Source organism: Amphibalanus amphitrite, unplaced genomic scaffold, assembly GCF_019059575.1.
Source record: "Amphibalanus amphitrite isolate SeventyFive unplaced genomic scaffold, NRLGWU_Aamphi_draft 000849F_arrow, whole genome shotgun sequence".
NCBI lineage: Eukaryota > Metazoa > Arthropoda > Thecostraca > Balanomorpha > Balanidae > Amphibalanus > Amphibalanus amphitrite.
In genome coordinates, this window is record NW_024882343.1 from 216,936 (window position 1) to 241,205 (window position 24,270).

Here is a 24,270-nt window from a genome sequence, read left to right on the forward strand (position 1 = left end):
GTTGCATAACTCGGAGCAGTTTGTGGACAGCAGCTGTGTAAAAAATTAGCGCATCGAATAGGCATGGACAAATACAAACAAATGTCGCTATTATACTTTACGGAGTGCCTTATTAACCCGATTTCTGGCTTAATATAGACAGATAACCACGTCACGTCACAATCAATGAAACACGGTGAGTCATTGTTTCCTAATATAGCTGTTCATTTTCAGGAAATCCTCCCCGTGGCTAATCCCCCCTCCCCCTCCCCCACCCTGTGACGGTGGGCGCCTCCAGGGGCCATTCGAGCTTGATTACCCACCGGCACTGCCCGGCCGGCGGCTGTCGGTTCATCTACCGAGCTCTCATTTGTGTGGGGCACCCTTCATAGCGGCGGCTCGTGCCCTCTCTGCCCTCCCCGATCGACTCGATCGGCAATCGACCGGCTCAATCGTCTCATTGACCCGAGGGGCAGTCGGACCGGCCTATAACTCGGCGACTGGCATTCTGACCAGTCCTCTTATTCACCGGTGTGTGAATATTGCCCTACTTATACCATACCCTAGATAACTTACCCTATGATAACTTACTTAAATGTAGATACCTTACCCTTTCACACAGCCATGTTTTTTGGCCATTTGACATGATTGTGATTGACGTTACCCAAAACTTATCGAAGTCCTTTCCCGTCAATGCACGTCCGCAATGTCCGGCCAACAACAGGACGTGGTAAAACAAGGTGGATGATAAGCGATGCGCTTATCAAAAGAACAGCGAGCATTATCTTTGAAGCCTCAGCTCGCATCCTGTTTTTTCGGATTAAAGGTAAAATGTATGCGCAGAATTTGACACTGTAAGCCGAGAGGGTTCATGAACTGCTGTCGAGCTTTATGATGCCATTATTCTATAATGTTACTGTATTAGGCGACTACGGTGTGATAAACATTATGGCTTTTTCGGTGAGCTTACCTTCCATGAGTCCGTTGTCGCTCGTCACGGCTTCCTGCGTCTTCTGGTAGAAGAAGGAGAACAAGGTGGCGAAGGTGACCTCGCACAGCAGCAGCAGCAGGAAAAACACCAGAAACTTGTTCATCGACCTGGCCACAAAATTGAACACTGTCAGTGATCAATGGCTCTATGGTGTGTCGTTGATATTATACCTGCAATAAGCCTACAATACGACCGACAGAAATTTCAGTAGATTAACTTTATGTGTCTGTGATTTATTAGCAGAGTTGAATGGAGACGCTCCCCTGTTTCTCCTTGTACCATCCCGTAAAAAGACACCTAAGGCGCCGCCGATGACAAATGGCCCATTTAGCAGCCTTCTATCTGAGGGAAACGTTTGGCACAACATTCTCTCCAGTCTATTGCAACTCACTTTTCTACGGACGAAAACTTGTTGCTAGTGATTTTCAGGTTCAGTGCCAGTTTGGTGTCGCGGCCAGTGTAGATGGCACATCCTGCGGATGAAATATTACACACTTTCACTGCACTATCCTGCTGTGTGTATAGTGAAAGAATTCTTACAAAGATACGAATTAAAGGTTGATAATTCCTCGCAATATATTCAAGGTAATTCAAACAATAAATGACCATAAAATATCACAATTAGGTACCATAAAAATGTGATAGGTATAACATAATCCCTTCAATATATCTGTTGTTTTCCAAAGCAGCATCAAGAGGGAAGCTTCCCATCCTCCCTTGTGCTGAGCCCCCGGTTGCAACAGCTCGTCATGAGCCCGTTTGAAGTTCCCTATCTATTCTCTATAGGTGACCTACGGTCGGTGGCAGGGGTCGCACTCGCGTCATATTTAGGGTGAAGCTGTTGAGTGGGCCAGATTAAAAAGCTTGTTTAGAAGAACTTGTTGCGTTGCCAGACGCCAGAACAAAAGCCATCTCGAGTGTTTTTCGTTACTTGAAATATCTCAGCAGATGTAAGAAGAGCGATCCGCTATGATGAGCACATGTGATACCTGAGTAATCTGATTATCAATCGGCACAGTCATCGGCTCTTCAGATCACTCTTAACAATCGTGTAAGTGTTCACGCAGTCGAGATAGGGTGGTGTGACGGTCCCACGTGCTGTCCGTGACCCCGCCTCTCACGTGTTTCATAGCGCGTGTAGAGACCACGGTACAAATAGCGCCCTATCAAATATCAATGCCGCAGATATCTGCGTTTTACAGGGATCTGAAGTGCCCCTGACCCTCCCCGGCCCACGACGTACGCACAAGTGGCATGACGACAGCCGCAGGGCGGACCCGGATGGTCACTTGTGATGTGACCGTTGATCACGCGGCCTCTTATCGGGTATAAAAAGTAGAATGACGTGATTGATACTGCCGCGGAGACTCAGTTACTAGGAGCTGCAAGATATGCGCCACTTGTTTCCTAGTATCGTTTGAAAATACGTTATGATGCAATGAATGTGAACGAATGATCCTTTGTGAATCATATTCCTAAAAACAAATAATCGCAGGTTCTTTTTTTTTTAATCGCAGGTTCTCAACATTCGGATGGTGTTTGTCCCTGTTCATCCCCTCCCAGCCCAATCTCCCTCAGAGCTCTGTATCCTCCCATTTCCCAGCCCTCTGCCCCCTCTTCCACCCACCGTAGATATCGGCGGTGTTCTTGAGTCGCGAGCCGCGCAGCAGGACGTGCTCCGGCCCGAGGGGCACTGACTCGACCGTCCCGCTAGCGGCGTTGTGGAACTTCATGGTGCCGATAAACTTGTACAGATCGGGCCGCGGGTTCTCGCACTCAATGGAGGCTCTAATGGCGTCCAGATCGGAGACAGAGCGCATGTGACGCGTCTGCGCCGGCGATTCCTTCGTCTGAAAAAATACCGTGCAGGCATCACACAATGTGAAATTAAATAGGTGTCAAGCGTCACGGGTAAGGTGGCAGATTGTTGGGGTGGGAGTTTAACACGCGCAGTGGAGGGGTTGCGAGTACTACGCCCAGTGGAAGGGGGGGGGGGCGGATGTCGCCCCCCCCTAAGATCTCAGCTCCCACTGGAGCTAGAAAGACGAAATTTGGAGGGTAGCTGAAGGCCTTGGGGAACTCTGTTGTGTGTGAATTTCATGACCCTACTATGCATTTCAGACCCCATGAGACCCTGTTTTTCGGCGATAATTTATTTAATATTTGTCCAATTTGCTTCAAATTTTCACAATGCACATTTCAGCTCAAGCGCCAATTTTTGTCAATATGGTCTCTTAACAAAATATCAAATGTTAGGGTACTTGTCGTTGCCTCGTAATGTTGAAATCGGCCCCGTAAATCCGTCAGTGGAGTAGAGGCTATCCGTGCGTAGGTGTGACGTCACAAACACGTGACCATTAAGCTCCGCCCTCCCGGCGGACGGGGCGGTGACCTTGGCCGGTCAGTCGGCTGCGTGGAGCGGGCGGGGCAGTAGCTGTCGCACCGGGGCGGCTCGCATGGAGCGAAGCTGCCGTGCAGTTGTCGTTACAGCCGTAACTTCATCGAATGAGCTAAATAGCGCGCATAAGTAACGCACTAGCTGAAGCCCTTGACTTTCCATTTATCACAAATGTATACGTACACCTTGTTCAGTCACAACAAAATATCTATTTCCACACAAGATTCGGGGCTTGTGAAAAAGCGCACATAAAAAACGTTGTTGATTTCAAATGATTGCGTAAAATTATGTATCGTGTCAGACTACGTTCAAATTGCAAAATAGAATCACCATTAATAGGATGCAATTTAAGTGTTTGATATATGAAATTTGATTAGGAATGTATGCCGGTGTGATCGATTCATATCATCCCGGTGCAACATAAGCATTGAACACCTTCAGGAGTAATCCATTTTGTCATCGACTTCGGTTGAGGAGGTCGCCGGACTAACTTTACCCCCAGATCTTATGTGTTGAAATGCAAACATGAAAAGTAAAAGCCTAGAGAATAGAGATAGTTACCTCAGGCGCGGATACAAGGGGGGGGCCATGGGGGCCATGCCCCCCTTGGCCGATTTTTTCCAAAAATAAAATAAAAAGTTAAAAAGTTAAAAAGCTGAAAAGGGGGCCTCCTGAAAATAAAGTGGCCGAAATCCGATGAGTTTTTTTTAACCTACCCACTTAGTTATTTTTTAGAAGACTAGCTGAGAAGACTTCTTTGTTAGAAGATTGGTAAAGCTTTTCATAACTTGGAGGTCTCTTATACTCACAGAGATGACCACTTTTACAGGGCCTCCTAACCTGCACAGAGGGCCTCCAAGCCTGCACAGATGTTGAGATGTTGCCTGAACAGCTAGATAAGCTCAATAGACGCAGTTTTTTTGGGGGGGGGCCCAACAAGTGGGAAGATGGGGCCTCCAACAGGTGGGATTATGGGGGGGGGGGGCTCCTGGTTTCTAATGGCCCCTCCCTTGGAGATTTTCTGGATCCGCCCCTGAGTTACCTCACCATTGAGGACATACCTACTGCTACATAAGTTTTGCAAACAAAAAAAAGTTTTGTGTTTCTTGATGATCGTTCTCGTGTAGTGCCCAACGTCCGCCTGCCACATTCCTATTTCTTTCTGTGCACGCCTTAACAATATGACACACACACATGACATTCTACCATACGACACATTACGCTTCTGCCCCACCCGGCGCCCCGCACCGCTTCACGAATCACGAATACGGTCGTCTCGCTAGGGAGCGATGCCCCAGGCAATCGGCCGTGCCCGAGACTCTTCATCCTACCCTGTTGCTTTCTGCGCCTTCCTCAGAAACATCTATTGACGCTGCCAAATATATCAATATTTTTTTGGTCATGCAGAGGCTTACGCATGACCTTATAGGTAATCGGGTAGTGACCTGACCCAACCTGACGATGAGATAGGTGCAACTCCGGCTTAAATAAATATTCAGAGTTCAAGAGTCCATCTATCTTTCCTTCTACGGCCGGTTCCGTTCCAATACAAATAGATCCTAGCTTTGATTCTGATCATTCTGAATATTCTGAGCTGGTTCGACGTTTAAATACCAAAATAAGGAGAAGAGGACACCAAATGCCCTCGAACGGATAATTTTTTGGCTTTCGTCCCGAAATAACGTTGCCAGCTTAACTTGTCTCCATTATGTGGTCCCGCTGCGACCTCTCCGCGGTGCTGACACCGACTGAAGCGGCATAGACCCATCGCGGTCACGGCCGGTGGGCGGAGTCAAGTTGAGCACGGCATAACGTGATTGGCCAGCGCTCCTATCCAATCCGGTGCGGCAACGAGCGAGCCTCTATCCGGGTGCAAAAACTGATTAACATTACGAGCCAACGACAAGTGCTCTAAATTTTGATATTTTGTTAAGAGACCATATTGACAAAAATTGGCGCTTGAGCTGAAACATGGTCTGCCAAAATTTCAAGCTAATTGGACAAAAATTGAAGAAATTATCGCCGAAAAACAGGGTCTCATGGGGTCTGAAATGCATAGTAGGTCAATATCTTCAAGGTCAAATGAGGTCAAATGTGGTCAAATCTGCCATATTAGCGACTTTTTGCGCTTACACGCCGATAACTCAAAAAGTTACCGGCCGATTTTCTTTTTTCTTTCACTATACGAAAGAACATACATCTGTGAGTATGTATGGTGAATTTCTAGTTAATCCAACAATAAATATGGCAGCTAGAAGCCTGCTAAGAGTAAGATATCGCCGGCTGAAGCCGCATCGGCCGACGCGAGAAACGCGGCAATCACAATTTTGTGTTTACACATTCATAACTCAAGTTGTTACCGACCGATTTTCAAAATACTTTGACCATGAGATTGCCTGTACATTTCTTAGTCTTCTCACAAAATTTTACGCGAATCGAATATAATCAGCGGTAAGGAGCGCGATATAAAGACGGAACCGTCCCGCCCCGGCACAGTCTACAATTCAGGCGGCGCGTAACGGTTAGCGCCGGCCGACGCGCCGACGCGGCGGCAGGATGTTTGACTTTACACCGCTGCTACTAGAAAAGTTGCGAACCGATTTTCTTATTTTTTGCACGAGAAGATCCGCAATTCAATTCTGGACAGGTAGCCAAAATTTCACATCAATATCATGTTTGTGGCGCGAGTTATTGGCGAAAAACAGGAGGGGTGGGCGAAATCCGCCCCCCCCCCCCTTCCACTGCGCGTGTTAAATACTGGCACTAATACGGGAAAGATAAACTCGACGCTGAGCTCAGTAACCCAAGGACGAATGCAGTCCCTTCTGCACCATCTCGTAAAGCTGGCTCCGGTACTGGTTTATAACCTAAATCAAAACCGGTTAGCACGGATTACCAATCTAAGAGAGCTCCTGTGTCCCTGGAAATCCATACCACGATCAACAATTATTCCAGCTTTGCAGATTATTTCCAATTAGTTCCGTTCCTCAGAATTAATCTCACACGGCAGTTTTTGCTATCTTCTGCGCTACGTATATCTCTCCGGAGAGCCGCAGGATTTGATCCCTTCCTTCCTTAGTAAGATGATCGACTGGGGACTCCATCCACAATGTCTCCGTTCAATTCCTGTCCCTGCGCTACTGAACGGTCACCACGGCGAGGCATCGCGGCGATTTCCGCAGTCCGACACACTCGTCCGGCTGGTCCTCTGTCATGTGGAGAATTATCTTACCTACAGACTGGTCTAGTCTCTGTGACAAAGTCCCACCTGCGAACCACTCCCCTTCCGACTGATCTTTGTTTGGCATATACCGACCTGTGAGTTACTAACTTTGAGGTTGGTCTGTCTGTATGCATCTGAGCCCATCAGTGAGTCACCCACCTTGAGGTTGGTCTCTCCGTCCAGGTTGGCCGTCTGGATGTGGCACTGACCCTCCCGATCGGAGGATGTGAGCATCACCAGGTCACATGGAAAGTCCTCCTCCGCCCGCACACACACGATGTCACCCACGGCGATCCTCTTCGTCTTCACTTCCTGGAAAGGGCCACAGATAAACTTACTCAGTCGAAATGTATGTAGAGTGTTTCCATTATCGTATAATTGAACGCTATGGCGAACTAAACCAATGAAAAACGGGTGCATTGGAAAAACGGCCAACGTCACGTCAAATTAGCCGAGCTACGTCCATTTACTGAGTTGCCGACGGCCGTCTATTATTGAGCAGTAAATCCTGACGCACTTTAATTTATCTGACCTGTATTCTGCCGTTTCGTATGACGGTGGCTGGTTTGTTGTTGACCTCGTCGTCCATTTTATGTCTGAGCCAATCTTCGTAGCCTTGTTTGAGCATGGTGACGCACACGACAAACCCCAGCGGCATAGCGGATGTGACGGGGCTGACTGGACTGTCGATCAGACACTGGGCCGCCGCAGGTGACACAGGTCAGCAGAGGTCAACAGAGGTCAGCTGACCGTCGATCAGACACTGACACGGACCGGCGACATTGGCCATGAGAGGTCAGCAAGGGACTCAATAAACACTGCTTGCTGCATTGACATTGTATTCAATGAACCCGCGAAAAACTTAAAAGTGACTTTTTTGGTAGCATGCCTATTCGAATTGAGTTTTTGAAAATTATTTGTTTCACAGTATTGAAATATATAATAATCGATATATATGATCGATATATATAATGATCGATTCTAATTCCAATGGTCCATATAGGCGAGCAATTACCTACTACTAATAGCTTATGTGTGAGTTGTGCCCATTACCTATATGATTGTGTATAACTCACCTAGTGCACAAATTACATCGCACTGAATTGATTAAAGTGACGACGTAGATATCATGCACACTATGTCTTATTTGCATTCCTCTCCATGCACTGCTGATTCAGCTTAGGATATCACCAAGGTGCGTATGTACAAACATATATGAACTCATTGCCGTTTACATACACTTGCCACAAAAGCCACACACATCGCAAGCAAAGTCAATAGCGGGCTTATCGCCTTATAGCTGGCATGCAGTGAAGAGCAAAGGAAGATATGAATGCTCTGCTTATTGGTGAAATCATCAGATCCGCCCTGTTGAAATAGTAAGATAGAAGCTGCCCCGCATGCTTAGATAAGGCACAGGATATGGGCACTTGTAGGCTCTTATCGCCAATTACAAACAGACTGTGGCAACCATTTGACTTGTCAGATCCATGGTATCAATCATTGGAAGTTCAAACTTGTTACCCGACATTAGAACGCCTAGGATGCATTGGAAATACTTTCACATGATTATCGTCAACTATTTATTGCAATTTTACTCAGCTGTTCCCCTATTACATGCAAGCGGCAGTTGCGCACCCTGAGAAGCGCATCATTTATATTCAGTTTCTGCAGTATGTACTTGGAGAGTGGACTCTGTACGAGCCGGACTCAGCCGGTTTGTCCCGGCTTCTTAGCATTCCGGGGCGCCGGTACCGGTCTGTGCACCGTCCACCCCGTCCACCGTGCACAGGTTAGTGAGACGAGCGGGTCAGGGTTGTGCTCGACTCAAAAAAATTGCTGACTCGATTCATCATTCAACTTCAGAAAGTCCTGACTCAACTCTGACTCAAACAAGCAGCTGCTTTTTTTCCCTTGACTCGACTCATGACTCAAGCGGCTCGATGAAAATATGAGGCGACTCAAGCTTGACTCAAATTTTTTGTTGAGTCAAGTAAATTGACTCAAAATTGACTCAGATAAAAAAGTTGTTGAGCGGGAGGGGGGAATGAAAAGCTTATATATATATATATATATATATATATATATATATATATATATATATATATATATATATATATATATATATATATATATATATATATATATTTATATATATATGTCATTAAACACGACAGCATGTTTGGTGTTATTCAGCTTTTTTGTTTCATTTTCGAGACGTCGGACGGTACTTCTTTCTTCATCGTTCAAAGAGAAAAGTAACTCACCAAAAGAAGCAATGGCTGCGATCGAGATTAAAGTTGTCGTAAATCGGTTCCTCATTAGGATGTAAATTAAAGTTCGTTCATAATTCGTTCGCTGTTATATTTATCTTAGCTTTCGATCAACATTGATCATCATCAGAGAAATGAATATACACAAATGATGCCGCGCAATATATGTCACAGATGAATAAAATATTAACATTTCTTCAAACATCGACCTATTTGTATCATGGCACCACTCTTTCGAACACAAATCTACATCCAGCTAAATACACAGGTCTTAACATCGTTACCGTGAATATTTACATTGGGTCGCGCATAACAACAACAAACCATCATAATTCACAGATGACACATCGTTTAAACTTTCACACATTACATCATTTGTCTGTCGAACAGTGGAATGTTTGTCAGAGTTTTCATGTGTGTGTTGATGATGGGTGATGTGTCGCGGATGATGACGGTTTCAGTGATGGCCAGTCGTCGTTTGTCGTTCTGTCGCGCTATTATTGTGGTGTTATTTGTCAGTAAGTCTCTCGTGAGTCGGGTTCCGTGCTGGTCATGAAGATGTGCCTTGGGTCCTCCGTCTTGTAAGTGCATAGTCAGTCGGCGGCTCAGTGATGTAGTTGTGTGACCAATGTAGTATACGTTGCGGGTTGCACAGTCCCCGGTAGAACACTTAAAACGGTATACTACATTGGTTTCTTGTAGTGGTGTAGTGGTTTGTTGATTGTTACGCATTATGAGTGAGGAGGTCCGTGGTGACTTGTAGTAAATTTTGAAGCGTATGCGGTGCTCAGGATTGACTGGAATGACGTTTTTTGTGATGATGTCACGCATGGCTTTTTCATCTTTTTTCCAGGATGGTGTGAGGGTGTTTCTGTAGTATATGTCTATGTTGGTAGCTTGGTCATTTTTGTTCTGTGTCATGTTGGTCGACAAAACATGCTGTGCACCAAAACACCAAACATGCTGTCGTGTTTAATGACATATGTATCAGAGAGAACCTGCTTCCCAAATATTCTGATATATATATATATATATATATATATATATATATATATATATATATATATATATATATATATATATTTATATATATATATATATATATATATATATATATATATATATATATATATATATATATATATATATATTATATATGTATGTATGTATAGTTGCTAGAAAGTTGAGTCAGCTGACTCATGTTTCTAAATGTTTGACTCAACTCAATGTCAAAAGTTATTTTACTGTCTCAATTCCGACTCAACTCAACGCCTTAACCCTCGCATGTGTAGGGGGGGTCAGATGGACCCCCCCCCCATGGTTTTTCGCGAATAACTCGCGTAAAAAGCGGCCGATCGCGACGAAACTTTCAGTACCCTCGCATTGATCAATTTTACACCTACCCTGAAAATTTCATGACCCTGAACCAAATGACCTTTGACCTGTGACCTCTTTTCCGAGACCATGTTTGGCCGGAATCGCGATTTCGCGTATGTCGGCTCGCACTAGCCGCGTGTTTGCAAGCTTCTCGTGGTTTCAAACGTTCAAACATGTGATTTGATGTTACTCCCGTGTGTGTCAAGGTCACCTGAAGGTCAGGTCAGGTCATTGACCTTTGGTGACCTCGGGTGACCTCGAGTCACTTTTTCGAGTTTTACATGTTTCTAGGCTAGTTTTTGGAGCTGAATTCGAATTTAGCAACCATTTGAACATTTACTTAGTAGTTTTGGTGACTTCGTAACATGTTACGAAGCTGTCAGAGGCGGTTGACACGTACTACGAATACCCGTCACGACGCCTACTGGTTGACCTGGGTTCCGGACAAAAAGTCAAATGATAAAAGGTAAAAGGATGATTAGTCAACAGACATTACGTCAAAAGCAAGAAGTCAAAAATCTTAAAAGTCAACAGGTAAAAGGTCAACAAAGAGGAAAGTCAAAAGGCAAAAAGTCAAAAAGGATAAAACGTCAAAAGATAAAAAGTGAAATTGCCAAAAAGTCAATGAACAAAAAGTCAACTAGCATAGAAGTCAAAAGACAAAAAGTCAAATGGACATAAGGTCAAAAGACAAAAAGTAAAAATGGCAAAAAGTCAAATTGCCAAAAAGTAAAAAGGACAAAAGTCGAAAGACAAAAAGTGAACAGGACATAAAGTCAAAATCCAAAAAACCAAAAGGACAGAAAGTCAAAAGGACAAAAAGTCAAAAAGACATATAGTCAAAGTCCAAGAAGTCAAAAGGACAAAAAATCAAAGGGACAAAAAGTCAAAAGGACAAAAAGTAAAGAGGACAAAGGTCAAAAGACGAAAGGTCAACAGGACATAAAGTCAAATTACGAAAAATCCAAAGGAAAAAAAGCCAAAATCAAAAAACTCAAAAGGACAAGTCAAAGAGACAAAGTCAATGACACCTGGATCATCAGTCATTACATACATGAGCGAGACTGCCTCCATTGCGCGACTGATGGGGATTCCCATGGCCCGCAACCGCGACTCAGCTGGTCACACGGGTCACGGGCATGCTTGGCTGAAATCTGACACTTACGTGCTAGGTGGGAGCTCGCTCGCATCGTAAGGTTGTCATGAGGCAGCGTTATATGATCCTTCGAGACAACTGGCTGTCCCAGGCGCAGTTTACTGGAATTATTTCAACAAATATAGTAACCCGGAATGTTATCGATACGAAAGGTTCGCTTGTTCAAATTTCCTATATTGTGTAGGGAGACGTTTCTCATCAATTGATTCCGTCACGGGTTCTATTAGCGATTTCACACTTTTATTATAGTTCAAGCGTATTGTATGGTACAATTGGTACAATAGTAAAGCGCGTCGTTTCTTTTAGATAGGTGGAAGTTGGAACGAGAGGCAATTGTGTGATTGTCGGATTGTCCTGCCTTGAAAGGAACGCTCATATCAGCATCAACAGACAACAACCTGTTAATATTCACGGACTGCATACAATTAAAGGGACCCTCCCACCTTCAAAAAAGTTAATTAGTTGGCATGAAAGTGATGTCGCTCGGTTCAGAAAGAGCAAAAACAAATATCTACCAAATTTCATCGAAAAATATTCACCGGTTTTCAAGATATTAGACTTTTACTTTTGTTTACTTATTGGGATCTCCGCTGTTCCTAGCGACTTTATTTGAAAGTGCGGCATTTGTTGCACGCAAAGCAGCATATACCACCGCGTGCTACAAAACGTTTTAGTCAAACATTTAAAAATCGTTAGATATCTGCGCTGACATCACACATTCAGAGGGGTATTCCTATGCATTAGCCCCTCTGAATCAAAATGTTGCAATTTTGAAATTCAATATTTCCGATTTAAGGCATTTCTCGATGTTGTGAGTGCCGAAACCGGTAATTGTGAGCCAGGGACCCCATTTTGGCTATCTCAACTCAAATCTAATGTTAAGGTGGGAGGGTCCCTTTAAGGTGACCAATTTTCATCGAAAGGTACGGACTGCATACAATTAAGGTGACCAATTTTCATCGAAATGTATAGGTCAATTAAGTTATCGAGATGCGATTGCTAAAAACACAATTTTTAGGACCTCGGAGCTGTGACGTCCAAAGAGAGGTGACAAGTATAGCGCATTGTGGCCACCAGTTACTGTCCCTCTCCTTCATCTTCGCCTCCGCCCTACGTCTCCTTATCGGAACTCCCCCCCCCCCCCGCCACCAGCAGGCACAGTACGCCAACTTTATATAGATAAGTTCACATTCCCAATATACTTTTTAAAGCAAAGTAAAAATAGGTAGGAGCGTTCTTATCGGTAGTGTCGGGGCACGTATGTATATACGGGGACGCGCCGAGACGCGCTATCACTATGCGGTGCAGCCGGCGCGGCGCCCAGCGGGCGGCGGCCGGGGATCAGGTGGCACGGCGCGGGTCAGTCGCCGACCGGAGACGCGGGCTGCGGCGTACTTGTACCGACTTAGTTATCGACTGCTGTTGAAGACTACTTTTTGCTGTTGACTACATTTTGCGCATCAACTTTTCGCGCACCTATTAACTATTTGCTTGTTGACTTTTTGTGTGTTGACTTTTAGCGTATTGACTTTTAAGCATGTTGACTTTTAGCGTGTTGACTTTTAGCATGTTGACCTTTCGCGTGTTGACTTTTAGCGTGTTGACTTTTAGACGTGTTGACTTTTAGCGTCTTGACTTTTTGCGTGTTGACTTTTTGCGCGTTGACATTTTGCGTGTTGACTTTATGCGTGTTGACTTTTAGCGTGTTGACTTTTAGCGCGTTGACTTTTTGACATGTCGGCTTTTTGTCTCTTTGACATTATGTCTTTTGACTTCTTGCGTGTTGACTTTTAGCTTGTTGACTTCCGGCGTGTTGACTTTTTGGCAGGTTGACTTTTTGTTCATTTGACATTTTGTCCTTTGACTTCTTGCGATGTTGACTTTCTGTCTGTTGACTTAATGTCCTTTGACTTTTTATCCGTTTACTTTTAACGTTTTGACTTTTCATCCGGGAATCGGTTGACCTGACCTGACCTGACCCGACCTGGTCTAAATGCATCAAGACATCATCTGTGATCAAAACTAACACGATATTCGTGATCAGCACCCTGAAAAATCCCTTAGCAGCCACACTTTACGACTTTCTAACAGGTCCCGATTTTCCCGACTTTGGGTCATTGACCTGACCTGGAAGGTCAACCAATGACCTAGGACCTTAAAATTGGGTACCATCGGCTTCCTCTCGTCACGGGCAACACGCTCGTTTTTTCCGCGAAGCTCTAGCTCGATCAGGGGCCAAACGGCAAGGGGGGGGTCCAACCGACCCCCCTCCCCCCTACACATTAGAAGCTGGCAAACGCCGCACACATGCGAGGGTTAATATTTTTGTCCGACTCAACTCTGACTCAACTCAACAGCTCAACATTTTATCCGACTCGACTCAAATCTGACTCATTTGAGTCAGAGTTGAGTCAAATTTCTGACTCGACTCATGAGTCAAGCACAACCCTGGTGCGGGTTACTGATACACGTCATTATCGACCACCTGTGGACTGGCGCCGTGGTTTTCTTTCCAGAGGATGAATTTAATGGAATGATATAATTTGTTGATGGAATTAATAAACAGGGTAACTGTGCATCTAAGCGCCAAAAAGAGCTCATGACTCTAGGAATTATGATTTAAAATGCATTCGAGACATTTTAAATTTATTATAAAATCGTTCATGTGCAGGTCTCCTGCAGCTGATGCATCTCATTACGAAAATTATGAATCACCTGAACAAAAATAGCAAAAGCCTCTAAGCATATTCAAAGGCGAAAACCTATCAAAAGCGCTTACCACCAAGAAGCTGTCCTCTCTACGTCACAGTCAACCTAATGACGTCACATTGACAGCCGAGTGACGTCATCGACCGCCGCTGGACCGCGGTTATTGGCATTGCGTGTGATTGAAATAAGCGGTCCGTGCAGGCTGGCGAGAGGTGACGAGGTCAGCCTGAGCACTGAGCAGGGGTTCAGAGTAAGGGTTAGCCTGGCAGAGGGCGGGTCAGGGCGTGACGTGACCGATCGTGACGTCACGTTCGTGACCGGGCGTGACTGAGTTTATCCAGCAGCCCCAGGGGGTATAAGGGTTAGCGCACAATGATTCAGGGCAGCCGCACAACGCCGACTGGAGTGGGAGTAAGCGCTGTTTACGCGGCTTTGCGCGTATTGCTGATAGCAGTCTGGATCCGGTTGCGGGACCGGTGTTAGCGGTGGCGCAAAACGTGTTTTCCGGTACCTCTAGTCATGGTCAAAGTTCAGGAAAATATCAGCATTCTGCCTTGCAGCGATAGGCCAGATATTGCGTCGTTAACAATGCGTTGTATGCACAACTCCGCCCACTTCTAAAGCCCGTGGCAATGTCCGGGCCAGTGCAGCATATGGCTTAGAGCTGCAGCAGTCGGTAAGACTGGTAAATTCAAGGCATCGGTCATTGCCCAATGCAGAGTCTGCCGGCCTAGTCTCCTATTTCAGTCACATCTGAGCGGCTGAGTGGTCATGGAAGTCAAGTCACAGCTTTGTGCGTAAGATGTTCAAAGAAGTTCTCACTACGACATGACGACGAAAGGAAAGCATTGGATGGGATCGGGCAATTACCAAAAAGAGGAGAAAAATAATTGCGACTTGTCTTGTCTGGTCGGGCTTGCTGCATGCAAACCCAAAAATGGTGCAGGCCAATCTCAACCCACTTGCAAGCATCCAGTAGCCACTAGCTAGTGCAAGCCCCACTCCCACTACTCCTCCCACTACCCCCACCTCCACTACTCCTGAAGCCAGTCCCGCAGCAGTGGGAGCCCTCCCGCTGAGCGTGGTGTGCTAGGAGGGGAGGAGGGGTTACTCCAACCGGTGTACTGGGGAGGGGGCCAAGGGGTCTCTCCACCCGTGGGTGTGCTGGGGAGGGGTGAGGGAGTCTCTCCGCAATCGTGGGTGTGCTGGGGAGGGGTGAGCGGCGGCCTCGCTGTTAGTGTGAAGGCCACATGCTGGCGGCTCGTGCACTGTGAACGCGCAGAGCTGGCTGCACCTCCGCGGCGATCTGGTGAGCAGCGACAGCCGAGCAGCCGTATACCGTCTACAGCTATACCGTCCACAGCTAATCACTCGCATGCAGTGTTAGTCGAGAGAACACACTCAGTTTAAATACCTGAACCATGGCGATGCAAAAGAAATACAAATTGGCCACACGGCGAAATTGCTCGAACAGGTTCTTCGGTAGAAACGTCACTATCGAGTACTGCAAACATAGCACACAAATAGTCAAACTTAAGAGTCAGTTCACACTTCACACCGGCTATATTGCATTTTGCACAATCTGCGTTATCTGCATGGACGCAAACATACGTACGCATTCGTCGCTTGCCGTTTACCACCCAACATGTTTTGCATTTTAGCTAGTGGTTTCCGCCATGGCCTTGATGAAGAAATATGACGCTTATGGGTAAAAATAGGACCACCGTGCGCTGCGGAACTCATGCTGCGGCGATGGTGGTAGACTATGCAGGAGAAGCCTGCGCCCACGCGGGACACTCCCGTAATGACGTCACCATTAGAGGCCCGCTCAGCTGAGTTTTGCGTCTTTGCACGACTGATCTGAACAGTCAGTAGTACCTACTGACTGTTCTAAGCACCAGCTCAGACTATAGGTAGGTACTCACTAGGTATGCAATACCTACCAGACCTAATGTCTCACATTTGCTCTTGACGAATATATTAACATTGAGTAAACGATCGTGCATAGAGGCAATTTCCCTCTGCAATTACACATATTATGTACATAATCGTTTATATGCCTTTCCTGTTTTCTACGAATACAGGATGCAGGATGCAGGAAAAACGCCAGAAGTGATCCATTTGTTGCAGAGCGCAGATCAGGGAAATAAAACGTTGATATTTATGCAGCTACGGCCCAGTGGAATGCGTGGGCGCTCCATCGAATGTTATATCGCCAAAAATAGGTTCTGGCGCTCACAGTGCATCGTGAATTCATTTGGAAGCCGGTAGTGCGTCAAAGTTTGGATAACCTGGGGCGCCTGTGTCTGACAGATGGCTGAAGGTTGACCGATTACAGATATACCGGTCAACAGTCCAGTTATGAGTCCGACTTTCCAACTGTCAGAGGCAGTTTGGGAAAATGTTGGACAGATGAACTCGCTCAGTCAGTCAGGACAACAAGGGCGCAAATGAAAGCTCAGACGATGATATCTCAGACCATAAAAGGTGAAGCTGTTCACTTACCCGACACAGACCAGTCACCAGACATTACCTATGGGCTCGTTCAGCACGAAACAAGACTAATTGTTGGAAACAAAAATAAAGCTTGACATTCACAATTCACATCATCTACAAAGACGAGCAAGCATTGGACGAAACCAAATAAAAACTGCTGAAACGATCACATGAGGCTTTTTTGACAGCACAAAGTGTAATGTTTTCCATATAGTTCAGTAAAGATCACGAATAGACGGATCAGATCATGGACCATTAGTACAGACGAAAACTCACAGAAATGTAGGTATCTGAATTCTGAACACGTAAACCCAGGGCTTTAGACCACGGACGAATTTCGATCACATGCCAAGGACAATGAATATGAATGACATAATATATGCCTGCACCTACTGGCCGGTGTAAACGAGTCATGACGGTACAGACGGACCAAAGACCGGTGACATAGACCAACTGACGTACCAAGGACCACAGACGGACCAAAGACGATCATCAGAGGACAAAGACCAATAGGACCACGGTGGTACACGTCTCACCGTGATAGCAATATTGAGCGCGTAGTAGAAGTTGATCAATCGACGAAACTGTTCAAACAGGTTGACGGGAACGAAACTCCACAGTTTGTACTGAAATCAGCGCACAGAGCTAGTTGAGAAGGAAGCTCACGTCAAGACGGCCACGGGCAAGTGTTTCGTGTCATAAGTTGCGGTGCCCGTCTCACACAGCTGCAGATGTGGTGAGCTGGTCACCACCCAAAACGTACAAACTATGCATGCATTGCACATTGCTTATGCATATTACACACCCCTACAGAAAAAGATGATACAGGGAAAAACAGTTCCGTCTTATATGTTATAAGGGACCCCAGTTTGGTGTGCGCCTTAGCACTTCGTACGTACATTAACCCTCGCCCGCACATGCCATTTTCCCATCCTAGAACGCACATGGGGGGGGGGGTGGTTGCCACCCCCCCCCCGCGCCATTTCGTTCCTGTTGGAGATAGAGCTTAGCAGTAAAGACCAAAAAGATTCTTTGGGAAGAGACGAATCCAATGATACCCAGTTTTACCTTCTCAGGTCAGTCATTGACCTTCCAGGTCAGGTCAAACTAAAAAATGTTGCTGTTTTGGGTCACCGTTGGATATCAAGTGCGCTGCTTATCAAATACCGATGACGATGCTGTTTTCTGGTGCCAAGCCAGCTAGAACCTCTTTGTCACACTATCCGACCAGAATTTTGCTGCTGAGGTCATTTCAGGTCAAGTTAGGTCAAGGTCAATTATATGTGTTTGTATGTCTGTGTGTGTCTGTGTGTATACTGATGTGTGCACCGATTGTTTTTGGGTCCATATCACATGAAATCATGATCTGAGCAGCTTTTACCAAAAAATGCAGTCAAAAAACTTCCCAAAAAGTAAATTCAGCTTGCCTAAAACGCAATTATCTTAGATGACCTAGGTTGACCTTGACCCTGACCTTGACCCCTGTACATCGTCGAACAACATGTTCCATGATAGGTGGGAGGTAAGACTGGCAAAAAAGGCCGAAATCAGGGTGTCACAAGCTCACAAGGCCCATGGCAAACGCAAGATGTTGAGAATTGGCCATTTGGGTCATGACATGACCTGAAAAACAAGGTCATATCTCCGAAACCAAAAATCACAGAAACTTGAAATTTTCAGTGGACATCAAGAAAGGATAGACGAGCAGCTATACGAAAAATCAGCCTTCTAGCTCTAACAATGTTGAGTGCAGAGCAGAAAGACTGCCTGGGGGGGGTGGCAACCACCCCCCCCCCCCCATGTGCGGGCGAGGGTTAAAGGTAGTATGCCACCTTTGAAAGATTTCCCATTTTATTTTTCCTCGGATAAGAAGCTTCTGTTTTTACCTAATATCGCAAAAAAAAAATCAAAAATGGGCCTGGAATAGTGCCTTTTTCGCCTAAAAGTTTTTCGGTTTTTAGATATGTATAACAACTGTAGTGGGCTCACCTGCAAACAGGCGTCGGGCAACAATCGCGAATGCGGCGCACTTGTGACAATAAGCAAAGGTCATTATAGTGTTACGACCATACGACGTACGGGAATGAGTTATCAGCTGTCTAATCGTAGACAACACAATGTCGAGCCTTAAACTGTAAGCCCGTATTGGTATTGTTTCTTTTATTTGGCTGTCGAACATTATTTATGGTTTGAAATATGATTTTATGTAAAATAATTGATATGAAAAAGCCGTCTTATAAGTTATGACCCCATTTCACCACACGCAAGTGGCAGAAACACTGAACTCTAATATATACTGGAAGGACCATTGGTGGCTTGTTTTTGTCTATCGATTTCCGCCATGTTGTGTATACCAGAAATATAAATTGCATTACGGTAGCAGAGGTGCAGTTTAGTGAGAGGTACACTTCTCAAAAGTGCTGCTGCTTCATGCTTGCAGTTTGATTGCAGCGATCAACTTTTCAAGACTTTGGTATACACAACATGGCCGAAATCGTTAGACATTCTGGCCCATATACGGCCAAGGCGAGTGCTTCCCCCTGGGCAGAAATGACAATGATCAGCTGACGCATTTTTCTTGGCCGAAGTCAGAGCGCGCGGCCCGACGCACCACGCGTATTTGGAAATTCCGACCTCGACGAGCATCAGAAGCCACCTAACAGGCGTGTTCGAACTTCGAAACCGCAGGAGATGATGATGAACGGGTTTATCGAAACTTGATTGGATGAGCATATCGGTAATAGCGATTTCAGTGTGTGCATTTATTGTTCATAGTGGTGTGAAATGTGGTTGGGGTACGACCGACAACCCGTCGGGACGAATTTCGCACTGGGGTACTCAAAATTTGAAGAATTTAAGACGTTTCCATGAGTTTTGAAGGTATGGATAAGTTCTAAAAATCCGGTTCTCCTTATCTGGGCCATTAACTCCATACGGTCCAAGAAAGCTGGCACACTACCTTTAAACATGGAGCAAATAAAAATTACTTTTGCTGGTTTGCGAAACATTGAAAAAATTATTGAAGTAGGATGCGTGAAAATCAGATGTGCTCCATGCCGCGCCCCACCCTTCACACCTAAGATACGCATTACGCAAGTGCTTCAAAGGCGGTATTGACTTTAGGCATTAGTAAAACAAACATAATCCTACTAAGACAGATAGCATAGGAGGTATCATACTATCATATCTCACAACATAACAGCATATCAGTTGACAAAAGAACGGAACTCTGTGTCGGAAACTGGCAAGGGCGCACACAAGGGGGGGGGGGCACACGGGCCCGTGCCCCCCCCCCATTCGAGTTGGGGGGCCCAACTCGAAGGATGGGGCCCATTTGAGGCGGCCGAAGGCCGCCTCAAATGGGCCTCTAACTAATCCTTAGACCACCGAAGACCGTGTACAACGGGCCCTCAAATGGCCTTAAAGGGCCCTCAGATGGTCTCAAAAGGCCCTCAGATGGCCTCGAAGGGCCCTCAGTTAGCGTCATAGGGCCCTCATCTGGTGTCAAAGGGCTTTTAGATGGTGTCAAAGGGCCCTCAGATGGCCTTAAGGAGCCCTCAGATGACCTCAAAGGACTCTCAGATGACCTTAAAGGGCCCTCAGATAGCCTCAAAGGGCCCTCAGCTAACGTCAAACGGACGTCACAAGGCCTTAAAGGGTGTCAAAGGTCCCTGAGCTGGCGTCAGAGGGCCATGCCCTTGCGTCAAATGGCTCTCCGAAGGCTCTAAAGGGTCCTTAGCTGGTGACAGAGGGCCCCCAGCTGGTGCCAGATGGCCCCCAGCTGGCGCCAAATGGCCATCAGAAGGCCTCAAACGGTCCTCAGTTGGCGTCAAGCGGCCCTCAAAAAGCCTCAAGGGGCCCTTAGAAGACCTCAAGGGGCCCTCAGAAGGCCTTAAAGAGCGTCAAAGGGCCTTGAGCTAGCGTCAGAGGGCCCCCCAGCTAATGTCAGAGGGCCCTGAGCTAGCGTCAAACTTAAAGTGCCCTTAGCTGGTGTCAGAGGGCCCCAGTTGGTGTCAGAGGGTCATCCATTGGCGTCTAATGGCCATCAGAAGGCCCAAAAACGATCCTCAGCTGGCGTCCAACGGTCCTCAGCTGACGTCAAGAGACCCTCAAAAGGCCTCAAAGGCCCCTCGACTGCCCAAAGGGCCCTTAGAAGGCCTCAATGGGAACTCAAGAGACGTTAAACGGCCCTCAAAAGGTTTGAAAGGGCCCTCTGCTGATGGCAAAGGGCTCGCACCTGAGTCAATAAGAGCCTTGTCAAAAAACGGACCTGAGAAACCTTGCCGGCCCTGGTTATCTGCGGGACTCCTACACTTACCTGAGTGGCCCCCGTTTACTGAGGGGCCCTGGTTATTGATGGGGTCCCTAGTTACTTAAGGGGCGCCTGGTTACCAGAGGAGCCCATGGTCACCTGGTGGGCCCCTGATCAATTGAAAACCCCTGGTCATCTGAAACGCCCCTGATTACCTAAAGGGTCCCATCACTTGGATTCAGTGACATAGCAAGGGAGCGAGGGGGTACGTGCCCGTTCTCGGGTTTAGGGTTCCTTCGAAACCGAGGGGCCCTGCGGCGCCAGTTGGTAGCAGAGGGTTCGCGCTGGCCGCACTTCAACTCGGAAGGACACCACAGGGCTTGTGGGGGGACGTTATTGGCTCCTATGTAGCCACAATTTTCTTCATAAAGGCCCAATGCCGGTTTCTGAGAGACCTCGCCGGCCGCTCAGGGCCCTAAGTAGTAACGGCCAACGAGGGATTGGCTGCTATGGCTCCACATCCGTCTGTGATAGACACACGGTCCACACCAGTGTTTCTAAAGGCACCCACAACGGCAACTGCGAGGCCCCTCGCCCCACCTCCAAGGGACCCCCACCAGCGCATCTTAAGGGCCTACATCGGCGGCTCTGAAAGTCCCCACACCGACGCCTCTGAGGGCCACGTACCAGTGACTCTGAGGGCCTCTTACCAGCCTCCGAGTGTCCTTGCCAGCCTATGACGGGCCACTTTCCACTTGCAGGCCATTTTGCAGGGCCACACACATGCCAATGATGGCCCCACCAGTGTCTCTAAGCCCTAAGACCCCGCAACGGCGCCTGTGAGGACCCAACACCAGCGCATCTGACGGCCTTTCACTGGCACCTCTGAACGCGCCACACACCGGTGACTCTGAGGAGCTCGCTCGCTTCGCTCGCTCGTAAAATACCAAGTAAATTAGGCATTAGTGTACATTAGGCACACTCCTCGGGCATAAATGATACTTTTGCTTGCCAATTTTCCACATTTTCTCATGCAAAGACCGTTTTAAAGAGACCCGTCTGCCAGTGAGACTGGACCCACCGTGCCTCCCTCCTCCCATCGAAAGGTCCTGGGTACATCCTAGCCTGAGCTGACCCCGGCCGCCCGGGTGACCCGCGGGCCCGGGGTCAGGTGACCAGCAGGTGACCCCCTCTTGGGCGAAATTCTGGGTACGTGTCCGACATGCATCGTACATAGTCCTGTTGATTTGATTCATTGGTTAAGCATTAAATATAAGTTATAAGCTGGATCTCTAGTCTGTGATCCCGCATCGTATCAGATATAATGACATTTCATGTCGATGTGCCTAAAAAAATATGCGAATATACGTGAAAAAGGAGTGCTGCTCCCGCTCCTACACATCTGGGCCAAACAGTGACCGGCCCCTGCTTCTAGCCACCCGGGGCCGGTCGGCCGGCCGGCAGTCAGTCGCTGCCCGGGGCTGATTTCTGAGGGACCTGCAAAAATGTTTATTAATGAAATGTTTTACGTAATAAATTAGATGATTAGGTATATGTACCGGCTCTGAGTCGCATTTGAGAAAAAACAGCCAAGCGTAAAAATATATATGTTTTGAAAATTAAGCTGGTACCGAAATAATTGTTTTATAATGCATTGACAAACCAATTGCTCAAGCTTAAAACCAACCGAAATATAGCCCCGTGGGCCGTATCTTTTTTTTGGGGGGGGGGCCCTTCGGCATGGGGGGCCCAGTTCGAAGGTCGTGCCCCCCCATTCAAAAATCCTGTGTGCGCGCCTGGAAACTGGCCACTCGATCCTTTGTTTAGGAGTGAGCACTAAGCAGCCTCACACAAACCAAGAACCAAGGTCACCGAGCACGCCTTTTTGGCCGGTCCTGCGAGGCCAGTGTCAGTCAGTGTCGGCGCGGGCAATCTACAGAGGAACTGAGCCGGGGTGATAGCTGGGTCCCGCCCGGCCCTTATCACTGTGTCAACCTCAGACAGCTTCCCGGGAGGCCGGGGCCGTCTGATATACCGTGATTCCGCGAACGCAGGGAATCCAGCATGCGGGCAGCTCCCGGCTCCGGTATTGCAATGCGTCCGTTAAATTTCGCCCGGACGTATGTCCATGTAATTTAGACCCAAAGAATAGTATGGGACTATGGGACGGGCATGTGTTCCTATAGAGACACCTTGTCCCCGAGCATATATATCTGACAGAAGAGGTATCGTGATTTTTGGCATGATAGACAGAATATTACAAAAGGTTACGGCTCCAGTTCAGTGACAAAGGTTACGGCAAAGTATTTGCAACAACAAATAATCATATACGGCACCAATAAGGAATTGAACATATTTGCTGATACTCCGTCAGTGTGCCGCTGAATCACAGGAAAGTCTGGCACATCTTCCATATTTGACCCACGATGACCTCGGGACACACTTGCTGTGACCTCGATACACACACGCAATGACCTCGGGACCGACACACTCAGTGTGACCTCGGTACACACCCACGACGTGTCATGACGTCACTGCCCACCAATGGCTCTCAAGTGGCGCCAATGAATTCATCGGCACTCGTCCACAGTTTGATAGGGCCAATAGAACCGGGCGGCCGGCTGGTTACAAACGGTCTTTGCTGCCAGCCATGGACACAGCTTGGACGATACAGAACTCGATAATCCATAGTTTGAAATCACCCCACATGCTGATTGTGGCTTTATCATCCGGTCAACCTTGGTGGTTTAGGCTTTAAAATTGAATGGAAAAAGACATTTTTTAGAACCGGTTGGTATAAAACTTGGCATGAAATTACAGGGTGACACAAAAAAAGCGGTCATCACCAAAATTTGAATAACTTCGGAAGTTTTATTCAGATCATCACCAAACTTCGGCCACTTTAGGTCACACCTATGTAGCAGACATCCACCAAGTTTCAAGTCTTCACTACGAATACTTTTAGTACAGTGTGTGTTTTACGGACGCTCCACAATGTGCTCCAGGTGAGCGCCCCGGCGCTGCAGGGCGTAGGCATACCTGCATCCGTCGGTCAAAGTTGCCGATAACCCGATAAGAATAACGTTTCAGGGGTAGCACACCCCCTGAGCACTGTCTCCAGAGGCCATTGCACTCTGTAAAGTGCACAGCCATCGGGTTATCGACAACTTTGCCCGCCGGATGCAAGTGTGCCTACGCCCTGCAGCGCCGTGGCGCTCACCTGGAGCACATTGTGGAGCGTCAGTAAAACGCATACTGTACTAAAAGTATTCGTAGTGAAGACTCGAAACTTGGTGGATGTATGCTACATAGGTGTGACCTTAAGTGGCCGAAGTTTGGTGATGATCTGAATAAAACTTCCGAAGTTATTCGAAATTTGGTGATGACCGTTTTTTTTTTTTTGTGTCACCCTGTAT

General features: G+C 46.9%; 1 protein-coding gene across 2 annotated transcripts in view; it reads right to left on the reverse strand.

The window, feature by feature from the left end:
* LOC122367092 (phospholipid-transporting ATPase IF-like) overlaps positions 1 to 24,270 on the reverse strand; it is a 48,554-nt gene that overhangs the window by 14,565 nt on the left and 9,719 nt on the right. Inside the window, exons 4-9 of one of the 2 annotated variants that reach the window (XM_043339889.1) lie at positions 15,521 to 15,610; positions 7,124 to 7,288; positions 6,751 to 6,903; positions 2,598 to 2,820; positions 1,362 to 1,443; positions 950 to 1,077 (exon numbers count right to left, since the gene is read on the reverse strand). In XM_043339889.1, the coding sequence (XP_043195824.1) occupies positions 950 to 1,077; positions 1,362 to 1,443; positions 2,598 to 2,820; positions 6,751 to 6,903; positions 7,124 to 7,288; positions 15,521 to 15,610 (841 nt within the window). Of the gene's footprint in view, positions 1 to 949; positions 1,078 to 1,361; positions 1,444 to 2,597; positions 2,821 to 6,750; positions 6,904 to 7,123; positions 7,289 to 15,520; positions 15,611 to 17,138; positions 17,229 to 24,270 lie in introns of both variants that reach the window. The other variant, XM_043339890.1, reaches the window with a different exon arrangement.